Genomic DNA, 15,320 nt, shown 5'->3' with positions numbered 1-15,320 from the left:
TGCTGATGGGCAGGCAGGGCAGATGTGCTAGAAAATGAACGCCCTTGGGGGCACCGCTCAACCAATGACAGGTGGGAGTTGGTGGATAAATACCCCAGTTAACCTCCTCAATAGCACACGCTGAATTGTCTGCCTTTACTTCCATATCTCATTTTTTTTTTTTTCCCTCTCCGTGCTTCCTAGGATGACCTCTCAAATAAAATGCTTGTCCTTGAATCCTTGCCTCAGGCCTGCTTCTGGGAGAAAATCTCACCTAAGACAGCCCCCCTCAGAGCAGGTATAGCCCCATGCCAGGGCATCTGGCTTGGCAAACATAGTGTAGGCCAGAAGTTAGCAGCCACTCAGCATCTGAACGATGGCACACAGGAATCCTGCTCCTTTGTCTGCAACCCGCCTGCAAGTCATGAGGTGCTCCCCTGCCCCGGGAGGAGAGCGGAGAGGAAGAGAGAACATGTCTTGTTGGATGACCCTGGGCAAATCACTTTATTTTGGGATTCCAGTGTACTCATCAAACATAGAATGATCCTTGTCTTACTTACCTGCAGGGTCCAGTGAGGTCAGGGATGTGAAAATAACTTTGAAAAGTGCAGGGGAAAATAGAGGACAGTGAGGTATTGACCCAGGGAAGGTAGCATTATTATTTGAGGGGTGAAAAGCAGCAGATGAAGGGTAAGTGAGGGAGTGAGGGAGAGGCCTCCTGGAAGTCCTGTTTCATAGTTGCCGAGCATGTGTTGGTTCCACATTTCTTTTGCTTTTTCTTGTGGGCCTAGTTTTTCTTTGGGTTTCATGCAGGCATCATGGTGGGTACCATGTGGACAGGGAAGCTTGCTCTATGCTGAAAAGCTGAAGTCCTGGTAGTGTTTGAGGTTTTGTTAGTAACTTGCTATGAGATACTGATCATAGATATAGCCGCTTTAAAATCCTTGTCTGCTAATCCAGCATCTGTGTCATTCCAAAATTGGTCTTCATTGATCACCTTTTCTATTATTTAGGTAATATTTCCTAGTTTTTTTTTTTTTATGTATCTACTGATTTTAAATTATCTGTCGGGCATTATGAGCTACAGAGACTGTAGAGAGTGAATTCTGTTATATTCCTTCAGAGAGTACTGATTTGCTGTTGCTTGTTTGTTTGTTTTAGCAGCCAGTTAACTTGGCTAAATTCAATTTCCAAACTCTGAAAGTTGAATATTTTTAGTCTTAGCTAGGTTGCTTGGAACCTGTCCTCCACACACGTAATTTGGGAGCCAGAAATTTGAGCAGAGATTTTACAAAGAATATGGGGCTTTCTTCTTTGTGGCTCTCTTCTTGCTGGGGTTTTTCTTTTCAATTTCTAGTTGCTGGGTCTACCCTGGCCTTGTCCTGTGGTCCTTCACACCAGTAAGGTGGTGTGTCTTCTCTCTGAATTTCAGCCACCTGGTGTATTTATTGTTGACCGGGGCCTGCCCTTGGGCTAACCTTGCCCGGTATCATTCCATTTTTCCAATTGTATGCTTTTCTCCAGTATCCATCTTTGTTCTCTCTCTAGTGCCTTCAGGTCGTTGTTTTTTTCATATTTTCCCCAAATTGTATGCCTGCAGGAGGGTTGGTCCAATAGAAGCTACTCAGCCATTACTGCATCGCCTTCCTCTAGCTCTTGACTATGAAATTAGGAGGTGGAACCAAATGCGCCCTCCCCACTTCCCCAGTTGTGCCAAGTTAGCTGCCTGTGGCCCTGGTCAAAGGTGGAAGAAATAGAAGTCCTGATGTCTCCATGAGCCTGCCAGGCCCTGTGTCAGAGCCAAGTTTGCTCTGAGGCGTGGCTTTGTTGGGTACTTGAAGGCTGGGACTGCCGTCCATCACAGCTGGGGAAAGGTGAGTGAATGGCTGCTTATTAAAATAGGCTGCATTCCTGGAACATGAATTATTTTGCTAAGTTATTGAGTCGCCTTACAGGCGACTGATGCCCTGGAGGGTGTGTGCTGACAGCCGCACCATCAGTCTGCCTCCGTGTGGAATGGCTTGTTGGAATGCAACATCCTTCTCCTGACAGAAGCCTGGCTCCCAGCTCCTTCCCTCTCCTGCTTCCCACCCCAGTGCTGGGAGCAAGCAAGCATGGGGAAACCAGCGCAGTAGGAATAGCTCTCTCCCGAAGGCTTTAATGATGCCAAGACCACCTCTCCATTGGAGGGCTTGGGGAGAACCCTGTTTAGTGGGAGGAATGAACTGGATGACCTCTGAGTCAACTCCAAGTTGTTCTTTATCTGAGAGGCTTATTCCACCCTTGGAATTGCCAGGAGCTGCCTTCCTGTGCCAGGGAAGTAGCTTCACTTTGAAGCTGGCTTACCTTGCATTACGGGTTTTTGACAAAGTAGAACGACCTTAGTTTACAACATCCTCAAATATCACAGATTTCTCTAGAGTCTGCCCTGTCATTTGTCATAAAGCGAGGGCTTTAAGGACCAGGAGACTGTGCAGTAAGACTCCCTTCCCAAGTTGGCCTGACCTTCCATGGAAAGCAGGTTGTCAGCATCTCCAAGGACCAACCTCTGCTGCTTTGCCTGCTGAGGTGGGGTCCGCAGGGCAGGCTCTCCTGGGGTGCTGGTGGAGAAGAGAGAGAGTTCTGGATTCAAGGCGTGAGGACTTGGGCTTGAGTCCTAGTTACATGTCATGACCTTGGGAAGTTACTTCCTCTCTAGTCTTTAATGGCCATTTCACATCCTTCATTTTGACCCCATGTATGAGGAAGGGACTTTGCCTATCAATACCCCATTCTGACTCCTTCCTGAGGACTCAGTCCTCACACCGTCCATTTCCCTTACTGTATTCTTTCACTACAACCATCCCGTAAGCCCAGCAAGCTGCTCTGTGGGAACTGGCACAGGGCACAGGGCAGTAGGTTAAGCCTAGTGGCTTTGAAATCAGACTGACGTGGGTTTAAATCCTGGCTCAAAAACTACTTAGCTGTGTGACCTCGAGCAAGTCATCAACAAAGTGGAGGGGGATACACAAAATTACATAATGATAAAAACTCTAAAAACGAAATAAAATAAGGGGGCATAATGATGCTACCTGCCTCCAGGAGGGAATGGAATGAGATTTTGCCTGTGAATCTCTCTGACGCAGAGCCAAGTCTCAACGTCCATGTCAACATAAGAACTGGAACCGAGGTTGACTCCGTCCAGAGCTTCTCCTGCTCTCTGGCACTGCTTCTCCCTCGGCAGTGCCAGGGGTCGGTTCTGAGCCTTTCCAGGGATTGCAGGTGAAGAAGCTCTTCCCCAGGAGGTGTTCTGTTTGGTGTGGAGGAGATTAATCCACCTGTGGGACTGAGTCAGACTCAGAGAGCGCTTGGCTGACTCTGCTGCGGTTCTCCAAGGGGAGGGACCGGTTCCCAGCCTCCGTAAGCGGTCTGCTCGTTGGGGTGGTGTTGGTAGGCAGAGAAAGTCTCAGAGCCCCAGTCCCATCCAAGTCACCCCATGGGCTCCTCCAGCCCAGGTCCTGGAGGTTCTAAGGAGAAGCCCCCAGTTGCCCTCCACAGTGTCCCCCCAGAAAGTATTTTTTGCAAGCCTTCTAAGTGTCACTGAAGAGAGTAGGGAAAAGTCAGTCTGGGTAGCAAACGCCACATCGTTAATGCATTCAGCATCACAACAGCCCAGATCCCGCCATTGATTGTTCTTTATTATGTTCCTTCATATTTGAAGCCACCATGCATTTTAAAGTAATTATTGAATGGCATCCTCAATATAGCTTTAACACAACTGTCATTCTAACAGGAGTGATTGATTCTCAATACTGTGACGTGTCTCTCTCCCTGTGCCTTAGGATCAGCTATAAGACGGCGTATCGGCGTGGCCTCCGGACCATGTACCGGCGGAGGTCCCAGTGCTGCCCTGGTTACTACGAGAATGGAGACTTCTGCATACGTATGTAGGGGTTGCCTCTGTTCTGGTCCCAGTGGGGGTGGGAGGGGATGGGCAGGGAGGGGAACCGAGGGGATGAGAGGTAGGGCTGTCCTCCAGGCCTGGATCGCAGGCCTCAGTTGTCTCAAGGCCTCAAGATGTCCCTGCCTGCTGCCAGCTTTGAGGAGACCTGGGTCTGGTGCAAATATATTAGCACAGATTTGTCCATCAGATTGACCTTCTAAGAGGATGGATGACAGCAAGTCCGTCTAGGCTTTGATGGGGTCAGGAGAGAAGTGTACGCTTCTGGAGGGGGTGCTCTGGGAAGCAATGGGGAAGAAGTGCTAAGTGCTTGGCACAGAGCTGAGGCCATGGTAGGTGCTCAAGAGGCGTTGCTGGATGGAAGGAGAGCGAAATGGATAGATGGGTGCATGGATGGATGGATAGATGGAAGTATAGAAGAGAAGAAGGAAGGCAGGCTGGATTGTTGGATGGCAAAATCGCCGTACCTAGAAGGAGGATTGCAAGAGTAAGACAGATCACAAGGGACCAGTTCCAGGAAGTGGGAAGATTTCCACAGAGGACTGCAAGACAACAAAGAAAAAGTAGGCTCACAGGAGACACTTGCTACCTCTGTCCCTATTTGTCTGCTGTCAAAACTGAAGCCTTAGTGTCCCCAGAGAGACAAGGGCTGAGTTGCTGGCAGCTGCAGGCCCTCTGGGGGAGGTGCAGTGGGGTGCAGTGGGAGGTACCCAGCAGCAGGAGCCTGCAGGTCAGTACCCTGGTCTCAGCTTCCCAGGCAGGTGGCTTTAACCTCTCTGGGAGAATGGTTTAGGGCTCTGTTAGAGTCTAACGAACTCTTTCTCCACTCACCTCTGACCAGTGGAATGGGGCCAGTTTAGGACTTTCTAGAAGGTTTCCTCGAACTGAAGAAGAGTGTCAGAGAAGCTGGGAGCCCCCATTTAATGACAGAGGAAAATCAACCCCCACAGCTTCTGCCTCTGCATTTGGAGGCCGATTTGAAGAGTAGTTTTCCTTGTTAGTATTCTCCGTGCCATCTGGGTGGGTAGAGCGAACCAGCACCAGAGAGAGAATTTGGGCAGAGTGGGCGTGTTGATGTTGGGAACGAAATGACAATTTTCTCCTACTGTTGTTACATCTCCTCTAATGCTGGAGAAGCTCGATTCTAATTGCATTATAGGAATGAATGAAAAATGTTCCAGCAAATAGGGTCAATACTGATGGTTTTATAGGAAAAACACAAAGATACTCACCTAAAGCAAACTTAAAAAGCTGTTTCTCAAAAAATAGGGCAGAGAACTGGGATGAGAGAAGGTTTTGGTCAATGCCTCACCTGGGATGTGGTTATTATGGGGACCTGGGTGGAGAAGCGAGGTCAGGACTAAGGCTTTACTGCTGCCGCTCTCTCCGCCTGCCTGGCTAAGTTAGGTGAGGGTCAGGCCGGCAGCAGGACAGAGGAGTCATAAAGCCCAAGCAGGATGGAGGCGAACAGCCCTTCTGAGCTCAGGGTGCAGTAATGGCCTCAGGAATGTTATAAAGGGAGTTCGGATGTCTGCATGTGGGCAACGGAAACAGATGAGCACCTTCCGTTTCTAATTTCCATTATTGGATGTTGGTCAAGCTCTTGGAAAATGAAGAGCAGGGCAGAAGCGCTAAGCGCCCTGATTGCACAGGCGTGGTCTTGCTGACTGGAAAGGCAGCTCATAACGTCCCACCTACTCCTTATGTAACCTCCAAGCAGTGCCTGCCGAGCTGGTGGCCATAGGCCAGTCCATCCCAGGAAGCCAAGCTCAAAAAGCCACTTTCCGGACTGAAGGCTTTCCCTAGGAGGGGACAGGAGAGTTTCAGCAGTAAGACGGGGCATTGTGGCATGCTGGGTACTGGTAGTGATGACACAGAGGGGCGAGAGTCATACAGGCCTCGGCTGAATCTCGGCTCTGCCACTCTCAGCTTCCTCCTCTTTATTCTCATCACCATTTCCTGCAGAGTCCACAGCACTTGCCAGGCACCATTTTGATCCCTTTATATACATCAGCTCAGCGCCTCACAATAGTCCTATGGGGTAGAGACCCTTATTTCTCCCAATTTACAGATGGGGAAAACTGAGTCACAGAGTGATTAAATAACTTCACCAAGATTACCACTTTCTAGTGGTCAAGTTACTTAATTGTCTGTGACGTAGCTAGAGAGTGGTGGAACTGGAACTTGAACCCAGGCTGTCTGGCTCCAGAGTCTGCTCTAAACCATTTGAACTAGGCAAGGTGTCACCTCCCTGATCCTGACTTTCTATTCATGCAAAATAGAGATAGTAATACCTACGTCACCCAGGCACAGGGTAGGGACTTAATAAACATTATCTCCCTCCTCCATGCCTTTGGGTCTTAACATTTGTTCACTCTTGGCTTTTATTTTAATCTCTCAGCGATCCATGGACCTTGTCCCTGGGGAAATGCACACTACCTATAAAAATCTACACATACACATGGCTCTTTGCACACAATTTCAGTGGGTTCATGGATCTTTTGAAACCCTTACAGGGTCTTTGGATCCGTGATAAGTAGTTTCTGCCATATGCTCATGTTTATCCTTTCAGCTTATCCTGGTTTTCTTCCTATTACGCAAATACTGGAGATATAGATGCAAATGAGAGGTGGTTACTGCCTGGAGGAGCTTACAGCTTAGTGGGAGGCGCTGGTCTGGTACACAGATGCGTGCAACAGAATGTTGTGGATGCTTTGACAGACATCTTTATAAAGTAGGGTGGGATACAGAGGAGAGGCTGTCTTTTTAGCCATGGCCTCTTAGCGAGTGTTCATGAGAAATCAGCTACAGACAGAAAAGTGAAGGCGATGCCCTGGAAGGGGGTTTCACCCCTATAGTCACTAAACGCCTACTGCGGCCCACCCCCAGCGCTGTCCTACCGGATAGAAGAGAAGTGTCAGAAATAGCTCCTGCCCTTGTGCAACGTGCAGTCTTGTTGGGAAGGCAAGCCTAGTGCATAACACACCATTAGATAACAGCCCGGAGAGAATGTGAGAAAGACGAGACTGAGGCCAGGTAAGCTCAGGCAGAAGAGAATGCTGGGACCCCTCAGGCGGCTTTGGGGGTTTGAGCTGGATGGAAGGACATCTCTGGAGGTGGGTGGGAGAAAGAAGCCCATTCAGCAAAGACAGGAGCTGGGCCTGCGCGTGGTGGGGAGTGAGGCCGCTGGCCCAAGCACAGTGGGCAGATCTGGGCTGGGAGAAGGGGAGTTGAGGCTGGCTGGGTGAGGTAATTATTAATTCCCTAGGGCTGCCCTTACAAAGCACCACAGCCTGGGTGACCTCAACAGCAGGAGTGTACTGTCTCACAGTTCCTGAGGCTAGAATGGAAGTCTGAGATCGAAGTGTCGGCAGCCTTGGTTCCTTCTGAGGGTTGTGACAGAAGATCTGTTCCAGGCCTCTCTCCTAGCTTCCGGTAGTTCTTTAGTTTGTGGCAACATACCTCCATTCTTCAAATGCATTTTCCCCATATGGGTGTCAGTCTCTAATTGTTCCCTTTTTATAAAGACACCGGTCCTATTAGATGAGGGCCCACCCTAACGACCTCATTTTAACTAGCTCCCAATAAGGTCTCATTCTGCAGTCCTGGGGACTTAGGACTTCCACATATGAATTTGAGGAGGACAGATTAACCTATGACAGGTGGGTGTCAGCCATTATCAGCACTCTCTTGTTCCTGCCCACTGTGATGGGAGAACAAGGAGGGGGAACCAGCCAGCCCCCCATGGGCTTTGTCCACTGTCTGTGAGAGAATGGAGACCCAGGGTCGGGGAACGTGTGAGAGGGAGAAATGGTGAGGGTGAAGGATTGTGCTCAGCGTGCTGATGCCAGACGAGAAGCTTGTAAACCCTGGAGCATTCAGGACCTGAAGCCCTGCAGCCCTGCCCTTCCTGCCCCCTCCCTGCCCACCGTGGAGGCCAGAGAAACTCCAAGTTCACCAGAGCCAGGTGAGAACCCATGAGACGTTGAGAGTTCTCAGGACCCTGCACAAGAATATCCCCCTTGACCTGGGAAGAGGCAGGGGACGTTGGCCTCCCTCCAAAGCCACCTTCCCGGAGCCTTGTTTCTAGGCACGTGGTAGAAGAACATTTCCTGGGGAGTGAAAGCCTTGGCTGACTCTGCCACTAACTTGCTGTGCAATCTTGGCCAAGTCCCTTTGCCTCTTTGGTTCCACTGTGGCATAAGATGGCTCATCTCTGTGCATGGAAGGAGGAAAGATGAAACAATGAGTGAGAAGATCCTGGAAAGCACAAACCCTAATACAGATGCAAGTGGCACTGTTTTTCTCCTCTTATTTCCTCTGCCCCAGAACAGCCAATCCTCATCCCAGAGCCCTTGGTAGCCCTTCTAGAAGAATCCACACCAGAGCTACCCTCCCCCTTCCATTATTTACAGATACAGCTGATTCCCCCCACCCCAATCCCCCAGGCATCACATGTTTCCGGAGAATCACTGGGCACAAGCACATTTCCTTCTTTCTCCTGTCTTGTGAGACAAGGCAGTGGGTATCTTTACTGCTGCAGGTGGAGCTTATTTTAAGTCATGTGGTGAGGTTTGAGGCATTTTGGGAAGCTCTGTTCTTTGAAAATATTAGCGTGTATCAGACTGGGTAGGCTGGGTTATGCTGCAGTAACAAACAACACCCAAATCCCAGTGGATTAAAACACTTTTATTTCTTGTTCATGTTTCATGTCCATTGTGGGCTAGCTAGGACCTGCTACTTGTCACTGTCTCCCACGGACCCCGGCCAGTGGAGAAGCAACTCTCTACAATGTTTCTGGTGCCATGGTAGAGACAAGTGGGTTCTGGGGTCTTGAAGGCAGAGGGCCAGAGTGTTTCGTGAGCAGTATTAGCGCTTATCCCAAGTGCTGTATAGATTCCACAGTAATCACAATTCACAATCCATTCAAATGTTCTGTTGAGCACTTGATAACTTAATATCAGCCTCCCCCCACATTCCCGGTTCAAGCTGTTGTTTCTCCATCAGCAGCAGGGCAGCATAGCAACCCCTGGCAGCCCATCGCAGCCCATCGCAGCCCATGGCAGCCACACTGACCTCCGGCTAGGGAGAGCCGTTGTTCACAATCTTAGCTGTGGAGGGTGCAGCTCACTGGCCCATGTGGGAATCGAACTGGCAACCTTGGCATTAGGGGCATGGCGCTCCAACCACCTGAGTCACTGGGCTGGGCCGGCTTCATTCTTCTTGAAGGGTTTCTCTAATAGTTCTTTCTGGGAGAGTCTACAAGTCATCAACTCCCTTATGCTTTACTTCTCTGAAAATGCCTTTATTTTGCCCTACTCTTGAATGATGGTTTAGCTGCCTATGAAATTCCAGTTTTTGGTCATTTTCTTTTAGCAGTTTGAGTTTTTCCATAGTGTTCTGGACTTCATCGTTGCAGCGCTATGCAGTTTCCCTAGGATTTGACTTATGTAGAGTTATTTTTATTCACACTATTTGCTTCTCAGAGGTACACGTCTTCCTCAAACTAAGGATTCATGTCTTTTATTAGTTCTGGAAAATTCTCAGCCATTTCTCTTCAAATATCCCTTTTCCTTCACCCTTCGCAGTTTTCTCCTATTGGAGTACTCCTATTGGAGTACCAAAATGTTGGACTCTCACTCCATCTTCTATCTCTCCTAGGCGCTCATTATTCATCTCTTTATCTCTCTATGCCATATCTTGGACATCTTCCTCAGGTCCATTTTTCAAATCCTTTGGCTCTGCTAATTAACCTGTCTGCTGAAGTCTTAATTTCAATGACGACATATTTCGTTTCTAGTTCTATTGGTTCTTTTTCAAAGATGCATTTTTTTTTTCTGTAGAGTCCTATTCGTTCATTATGAAGTCTAATCCTTTTTTTTTTGGTTTAATGATTTTAAACAGATTTCTTTTATAATCTCTTTCAGACAGTTCTATCTTGAGCTATGTAGTTCTATTAGCTCAAGTTCCTAGAGTATCCTATTTTGGGGGACTGCTGATTCTCCCTTATGATACATTATTTCCTCATATAGGTTTGTGTTATTTTTCTTTTCTCTCTCTATCTCTCTTTTTTCCCCCTGTGAACTATTTAGCCTTTTTTCCCTTCCCCCATGCCCTGACTTATGCAAGAGCCCTACACACACACTAGTTTTGCATTTTCTTATGAGGCACACTAATAGTTTTCCCTGGCTCACAGCCAGTCTTTGCATAGCTAACTTGGTTTGGGATTCCATGTTGTGTGTGATGAAGACTAAGATTTTTTTTCTTTAAAAAAAATTGATGTGAAATTCACATAATATTAACCATTTTGAAGCGTACAATTCAGTGGCATTTAGTGCATTCACAATGTTGTGCAACCATCACCTCTATCTAGTTCTGAAACATTTTCAGCACCCCTGAAGGACACCCTGTACCCAGTAAGCAGTCACTCCCTACCCCCCACTCCTGTTTTTTTTTGTTTCTTGTGGGAGACATTTCTCCTCATCCAGAATCCCTTGCTTTTGTTTCCTCTAAGCTGGTGGGCAGCATTTTCAAGTTTCCTCTACATGGTGCCGGGAACTCCCAAGGCCAAGTCCGCCCCTGTGTGTGTGTTAAACCCCCAGGCTGGGCGGGGGCCAGGGGCAGAGGCCAGCCAGACCTGATGTTCCCTGGGCCCCTTTTGCTTCAGCATCTGACCTCCTATAACTCGTAGGAACCACTTAGAGACTTGCCTTTCCTTCATTAGAGCTCAGCTATGTATTTTAAAAATATTCTTATTGTATTTTGGGAGCATTCTTGTAGCACGAGGGTCCTACGTTAGCCCTTTCTGCCATGTCACTGAAACTGCCCAGTTTTATAGAGTGGTGGAGTGGGGGTGGGGGCGCTTTATAGCCAGACCCTGTGACATTTAATTTAGTGCTTTCTTGTTCTGATTGCTGGCTTCCAACAACAACAATAGTTAAACAATAGTGTAGGGTCTTGTAGTTTTCCCATACAGTATATCACGTGCTCTTCACAGACTGGAGAAGGAGTATTACTGTTACTGTCCTTGTACAGCAGAGGACACACAAGCTGGGTGAGGCTAAGAGACTTACCCACATGCAAAAGTGCAGCCCAGGAATTGACATCAGAGCAACTTCAGGTCCTGTGCTTTCCCGTCTTACAGTGGGTTTTCTCTTGGCAGGAGGGACCTGTGGCCAGAAAAGAGAAATGGGGTCAGACAAGAGGGCAGGTGAAGAGGTTTGTAGAGTGAGGAAGGGACTGAAGATAAGCTGGTTTTATTTCAAAATTTTGCTAAAGTGGGTCCCTGTAGGCGCCAGGACCAAGGTAGCAAGTGGAGGATTGCTGTGTGTGTGCACGGGCGCGTGTGCACGCACTTGCAGACCTGCAGGTTCTGTCCGGGAGGCTCCCCAGGGAATCCTGCCTGCTGCCATCACCAGAAACAGTGCTGACGCTGTCCCTTGCGTCACCAGCACCTGGTGCTGAGCTTTGCTGCCTAGAACAACATCCATCCTTCCATCTGACCATCCTTTCATCAACATTTTTTAGATACCCATGCCTTGAAGGCACTGCTGAGTCCTGGGGATAGAGAAATGAATAAGAAGCATTTAGTTTAGTGGGAAAAATGTGAGGTTTGGTTAAACTTAAAAAAAAAATCCAACATAGTGTGATCGGCACACTTTTAATAAGCAGGCAAGAAAACAGAGGGTGTCACCGGGCTAGTGGTAGGGAGGGAATGACCGGCTAGCCACCCCGACAGGACCTCACTGAGTGGCTCAAGGTGGTGCAGCCACCGGGATCTGGTCCCCAGTCTTGTGGGCTTAGAACATTCACGTAGGATACCCCGAGTGGCTGAGCTCTAGTGAGTCACACTGACCAAACTCATAAAATACTGATGCTTAGCCCTGGGGCCAATGGATTCATTGACAATGAGAAATATAACTACCAAAGTTTTGCTCTTGTCCACTTGTTAGTGCTTTTCAGGCCCTCAAGAATTAATTGTTGAATAAGTGAATTCATGGTCCGGGCCCCTCCAAGGCCCAGTGGGTTCCCTGGACACCGCTCCTGTGAGCACTTATTTCAGATCCCTCCTGTTTCACTCCAGAGCCCCACCTGTTTGGGAGCAGTGGTGCCGTGCTCTGTGCACCCACAGCTTGTGGGCCCCTCCATCACTCTGCCCCATGGGCTGCGATGCTGCCTCACTTGTCTGGCTTTCCCACTCCAAAGCGAGTTCCTGAAGCAGAGGGGTATCTTCTACCTGGGTTATTCCCAGGGCCAGGCATTGAGTGCTGAATAATTACTGATCACGTGAGTGTGAGAGAGAATGGAGGAAAGAGACTCATACCCCAAATACTGAGACACCTCCTAAGGAGAAGCAGCTAACTCTGTCTGGGGAATTGAAGGGCAGGGGGATCAAAGAAGACTCCTTGAAGGAGGTTAGTTTTGAGCAAAGTCTGAACGGTAAGTAGGAACTTGCCAGGAGGACAAGAGACAGGCAGTGGTTAAGAACGAGCGTGAGTTTGAAGGCTTTTCTTCATGTGAGCTTGAGCATGTTATTTCACCTCTCTCTACCTCGGTTTCCTCAGCTGTAAAATAAGATGGGGCTGTATGGGGTACCTGCCCCTTTGGGCTGTCATGTGTTTCCACAAAGGAAGTGTTTGGTACAGGGCCAGGTACATAGTAAGAACTTGGTTATTGATAGCCACTGCTGTTTGTGTTATTTTGTGAGAGAGGACATTCTCTCTCAGAGGGGACAGCATGAGCATAGAGGAGAGGTGGGCAAGAGCAGATAGAATCAGGACACTGTCATCAAGCCGCTGTGGCTGGAGCACAGTAAGAATGGGGGAGAAAATAGGGGAAGGGGCTGGGCTGGGGCTTGGGCTGGACGCCCAGCACCACACGAAGAAGGCTGGATAGTCTCAGAAGGTCATTGAAGGGTTTCAGCAGCCAGTGACATGCTCACGGTGGTGTCACAGAGCCTTCGCTCTGGGGACAACTGCATGGAGGACTGTCAAGGGGTGAAAGACAACTTAGGAGATGTGTGCATGGATGGGTGAGCGATGGACGTCTGTGCTAGGCACCTCAGCCAAGGGGAGAGAGGAGATCTGGGGTCTGGCTGGCTGCGTTTGCTGACCTAGTCCTAAACCTCTCTGCGAGGCCTTCCGCAAGTGCCAGCAGGGTCCTGGGTGCTGACGCAGCCATGGAGGGATCTTGGCTCTGCTTCTTAATTACCAGCTGCAGCTGTAATTAAACCTCTGCTATCCAGACTGGGCAGCCTCTGAGGAGAAGCCTTTATTAGTGTCAGAGTAGTCAGGCATTACATAAGTCCCCTTCCTGGGTGTCCTGGGCCAGGTAAAGACTGTGAAGGTACTGACCTGTCCCCAGCCTAACTCCTCATTTCTTTATGGAAATTTCCCAAAGGCCCCCGGTTTCCATCTTCTGAATTCCAACAATCCCGTAGGTGCTGGGAGAGGGGCAGGAGTGGTAACCACTTACCAACCAAAATCGAAGTGTTTTAATATTTTAACATTGAACAGTACCATTCTCCCAGTCTAAGTCTTGGCCTGAACTGGAGTGCCTGAGTCTCATTTGACCTGGAGATGTGATGTGTCCAGGCCTCTGAGGAAGGGGCATGCCAGCTGGAGTGTCTGGCTGTATGTGTGTGTGTGGATGGCGTTGTACATCTGCATGCGTAGACGTTACTCCCAACCCACGAGAGGGGTGTCTGTGTGGCATGCAATACCAGACAATGTGAAGGTCAAAAGCACAGACCCTAGAGCCAGACTGCGCATCGGGCCTGTGTGACAGTGGGCAAATTACTTAGCTTCTCTGTGCCTCAGTGTCCTCAATTAGAAAATGTGGTAGCAGTGGTACCTTCTACACGGAGTTGTTGTGAGGATTGAGTGTATGTAAATCAAAGAGCTATGGACGTATCAGCTTTTATTATTACATATGCCCAGGTAGTGTGCTCATGAGTGCTAGGTTTCGCTGTGTGTGAAGAGCACCCCCATTACATGTTGTGTGTACACATGCATGTTCTCTGTGTGTGTATACTAGCTATATGTATATGTTGCATGTCTGCCCATGAAAAGTGTCCTCATAACCTGCGTACTGCGTGTATATCTCAATGCTGTGTATTTAGAGTTTGTGTGTTCACGTCTCCCTCGGGTCTCCTGAGAGTCACCTTTCCCATCACCCTTTCCCACTTCTCTTTCTCCTTTTCAAGCAGCTAAACTGTCACCAAGGGAACCAGAATTGGCTCTGTGCTCCGGATGGGGTGGGAAAGAGGAGTCAAATGACAATTAATTTCATCCCTGGGATGGAAGCAGGTCTAGAACCAAGGGCAAAAGCCAGGGAGTCCTTCTCCTGGCCCTGGCCAAAGAATTGTCCCTCTGGCCACCTTTACCCTGGGCTGAGCTGAGGGGAAAGAAAGAGAAAGTCCCAAATCTGGGAGCCAGGGGGGCCCCAACTTAAAGGCAGCCCCCATCCCTTTGGTGTGGCCAGGTGAAAGAACCAAGGCCTTGGACTCTGTTTATCTACTAGGTTCATCCACTAAACAAACTGTGGAAGCCTGATAGTAAATCAGCAGTGAGTGTGATTTAGAGGGCTCTTTGTTTGTTTGCTCAGCTAAGCTTTTGGCAAGGTAAACGCATCAACTGCAGAAAATCTCTTTGAAACAGCCACGGGGTTCAAACGCCCTTCAGTCCTCCATAAAGGATTCTCCAAATTATATGGACTAGATTGGTATCTCTATTACATAAAACCATTTCAATGCCTGCTTGGGGCTTTGAGAATGAAGTCACCAGACAGACCTTTTGTTGCCCGACCCCGCCAGCACATGGTAATTGAAGATTTCCCTTTAAAAGTGTGTCAGGTGGAAAGAGCTCCTAATTTACTAAGTGGAGGGGCCTTTGTTAGGGAGACTGATGCTTTGTTCTGCCTGTCCCTTTTAATCTTGTTTTTGTACAATGGACTTACATAAAGCATTACCAGACAATTTGATTCTGGGGAAGCAAGGGCCAGGCCTTGCAGAAGGAAGCTCTCTTCTGTCTGCCTCTCTTTCCTCCTCCTCTTGCTTTTCCCTTCTCTCTTCTGGGCTTTTTCCTCTATCTGTAAGGCAGGCACAAGCCCTGGGACAAACTCTGTGGCTTCATGGCGGCAGCCACCCTTGTCTTTTACTAATCAGAACACACAGTCCTCCTTTGTAACTGCCTCTCTAACATGGAAACCCAGAGGCAAGATCCAGGCTGGGGGCTACGTTGGCCGTGGGTTGCTGGGCTGGAATCTAGCTGAGGTCTTTAGCCCCAAAGTCCAATGCCATCTGGCGCCTGGTGGGATGGTTTTGGTTGCAGGGGCTCCACTTCCCAGGGCACTAAGCAGCATTTGTTGTCTATGAGTCCTCCCCCACATGGCTTCTAGCTCT

The 15,320-nt window shown here is 48.8% G+C and overlaps 1 protein-coding gene across 6 annotated transcripts in view; it reads left to right on the top strand.

Annotated features, from left to right (window-relative positions):
• MEGF11 (multiple EGF like domains 11) overlaps positions 1-15,320 on the top strand; it is a 339,010-nt gene that overhangs the window by 123,057 nt on the left and 200,633 nt on the right. For 5 of the 6 annotated variants that reach the window (XR_013993445.1, XM_081049866.1, XM_081049863.1 and 2 more), the window contains exon 4: positions 3,801-3,901. Coding sequence is in view for 5 of the 6 variants with exons in the window: in XM_081049866.1 (XP_080905992.1) it covers positions 3,801-3,901 (101 nt within the window). In the remaining variant the exon portion in view is untranslated. Of the gene's footprint in view, positions 1-3,800; positions 3,906-15,320 lie in introns of all 6 variants that reach the window. The other variant, XM_081049865.1, reaches the window with a different exon arrangement.

This window comes from Rhinolophus hipposideros (assembly GCF_964194185.1).
Source record: "Rhinolophus hipposideros genome assembly, chromosome: 5".
Lineage (NCBI taxonomy): Eukaryota > Metazoa > Chordata > Mammalia > Chiroptera > Rhinolophidae > Rhinolophus > Rhinolophus hipposideros.
This window is presented reverse-complemented; position numbering and strand designations above follow the sequence as displayed.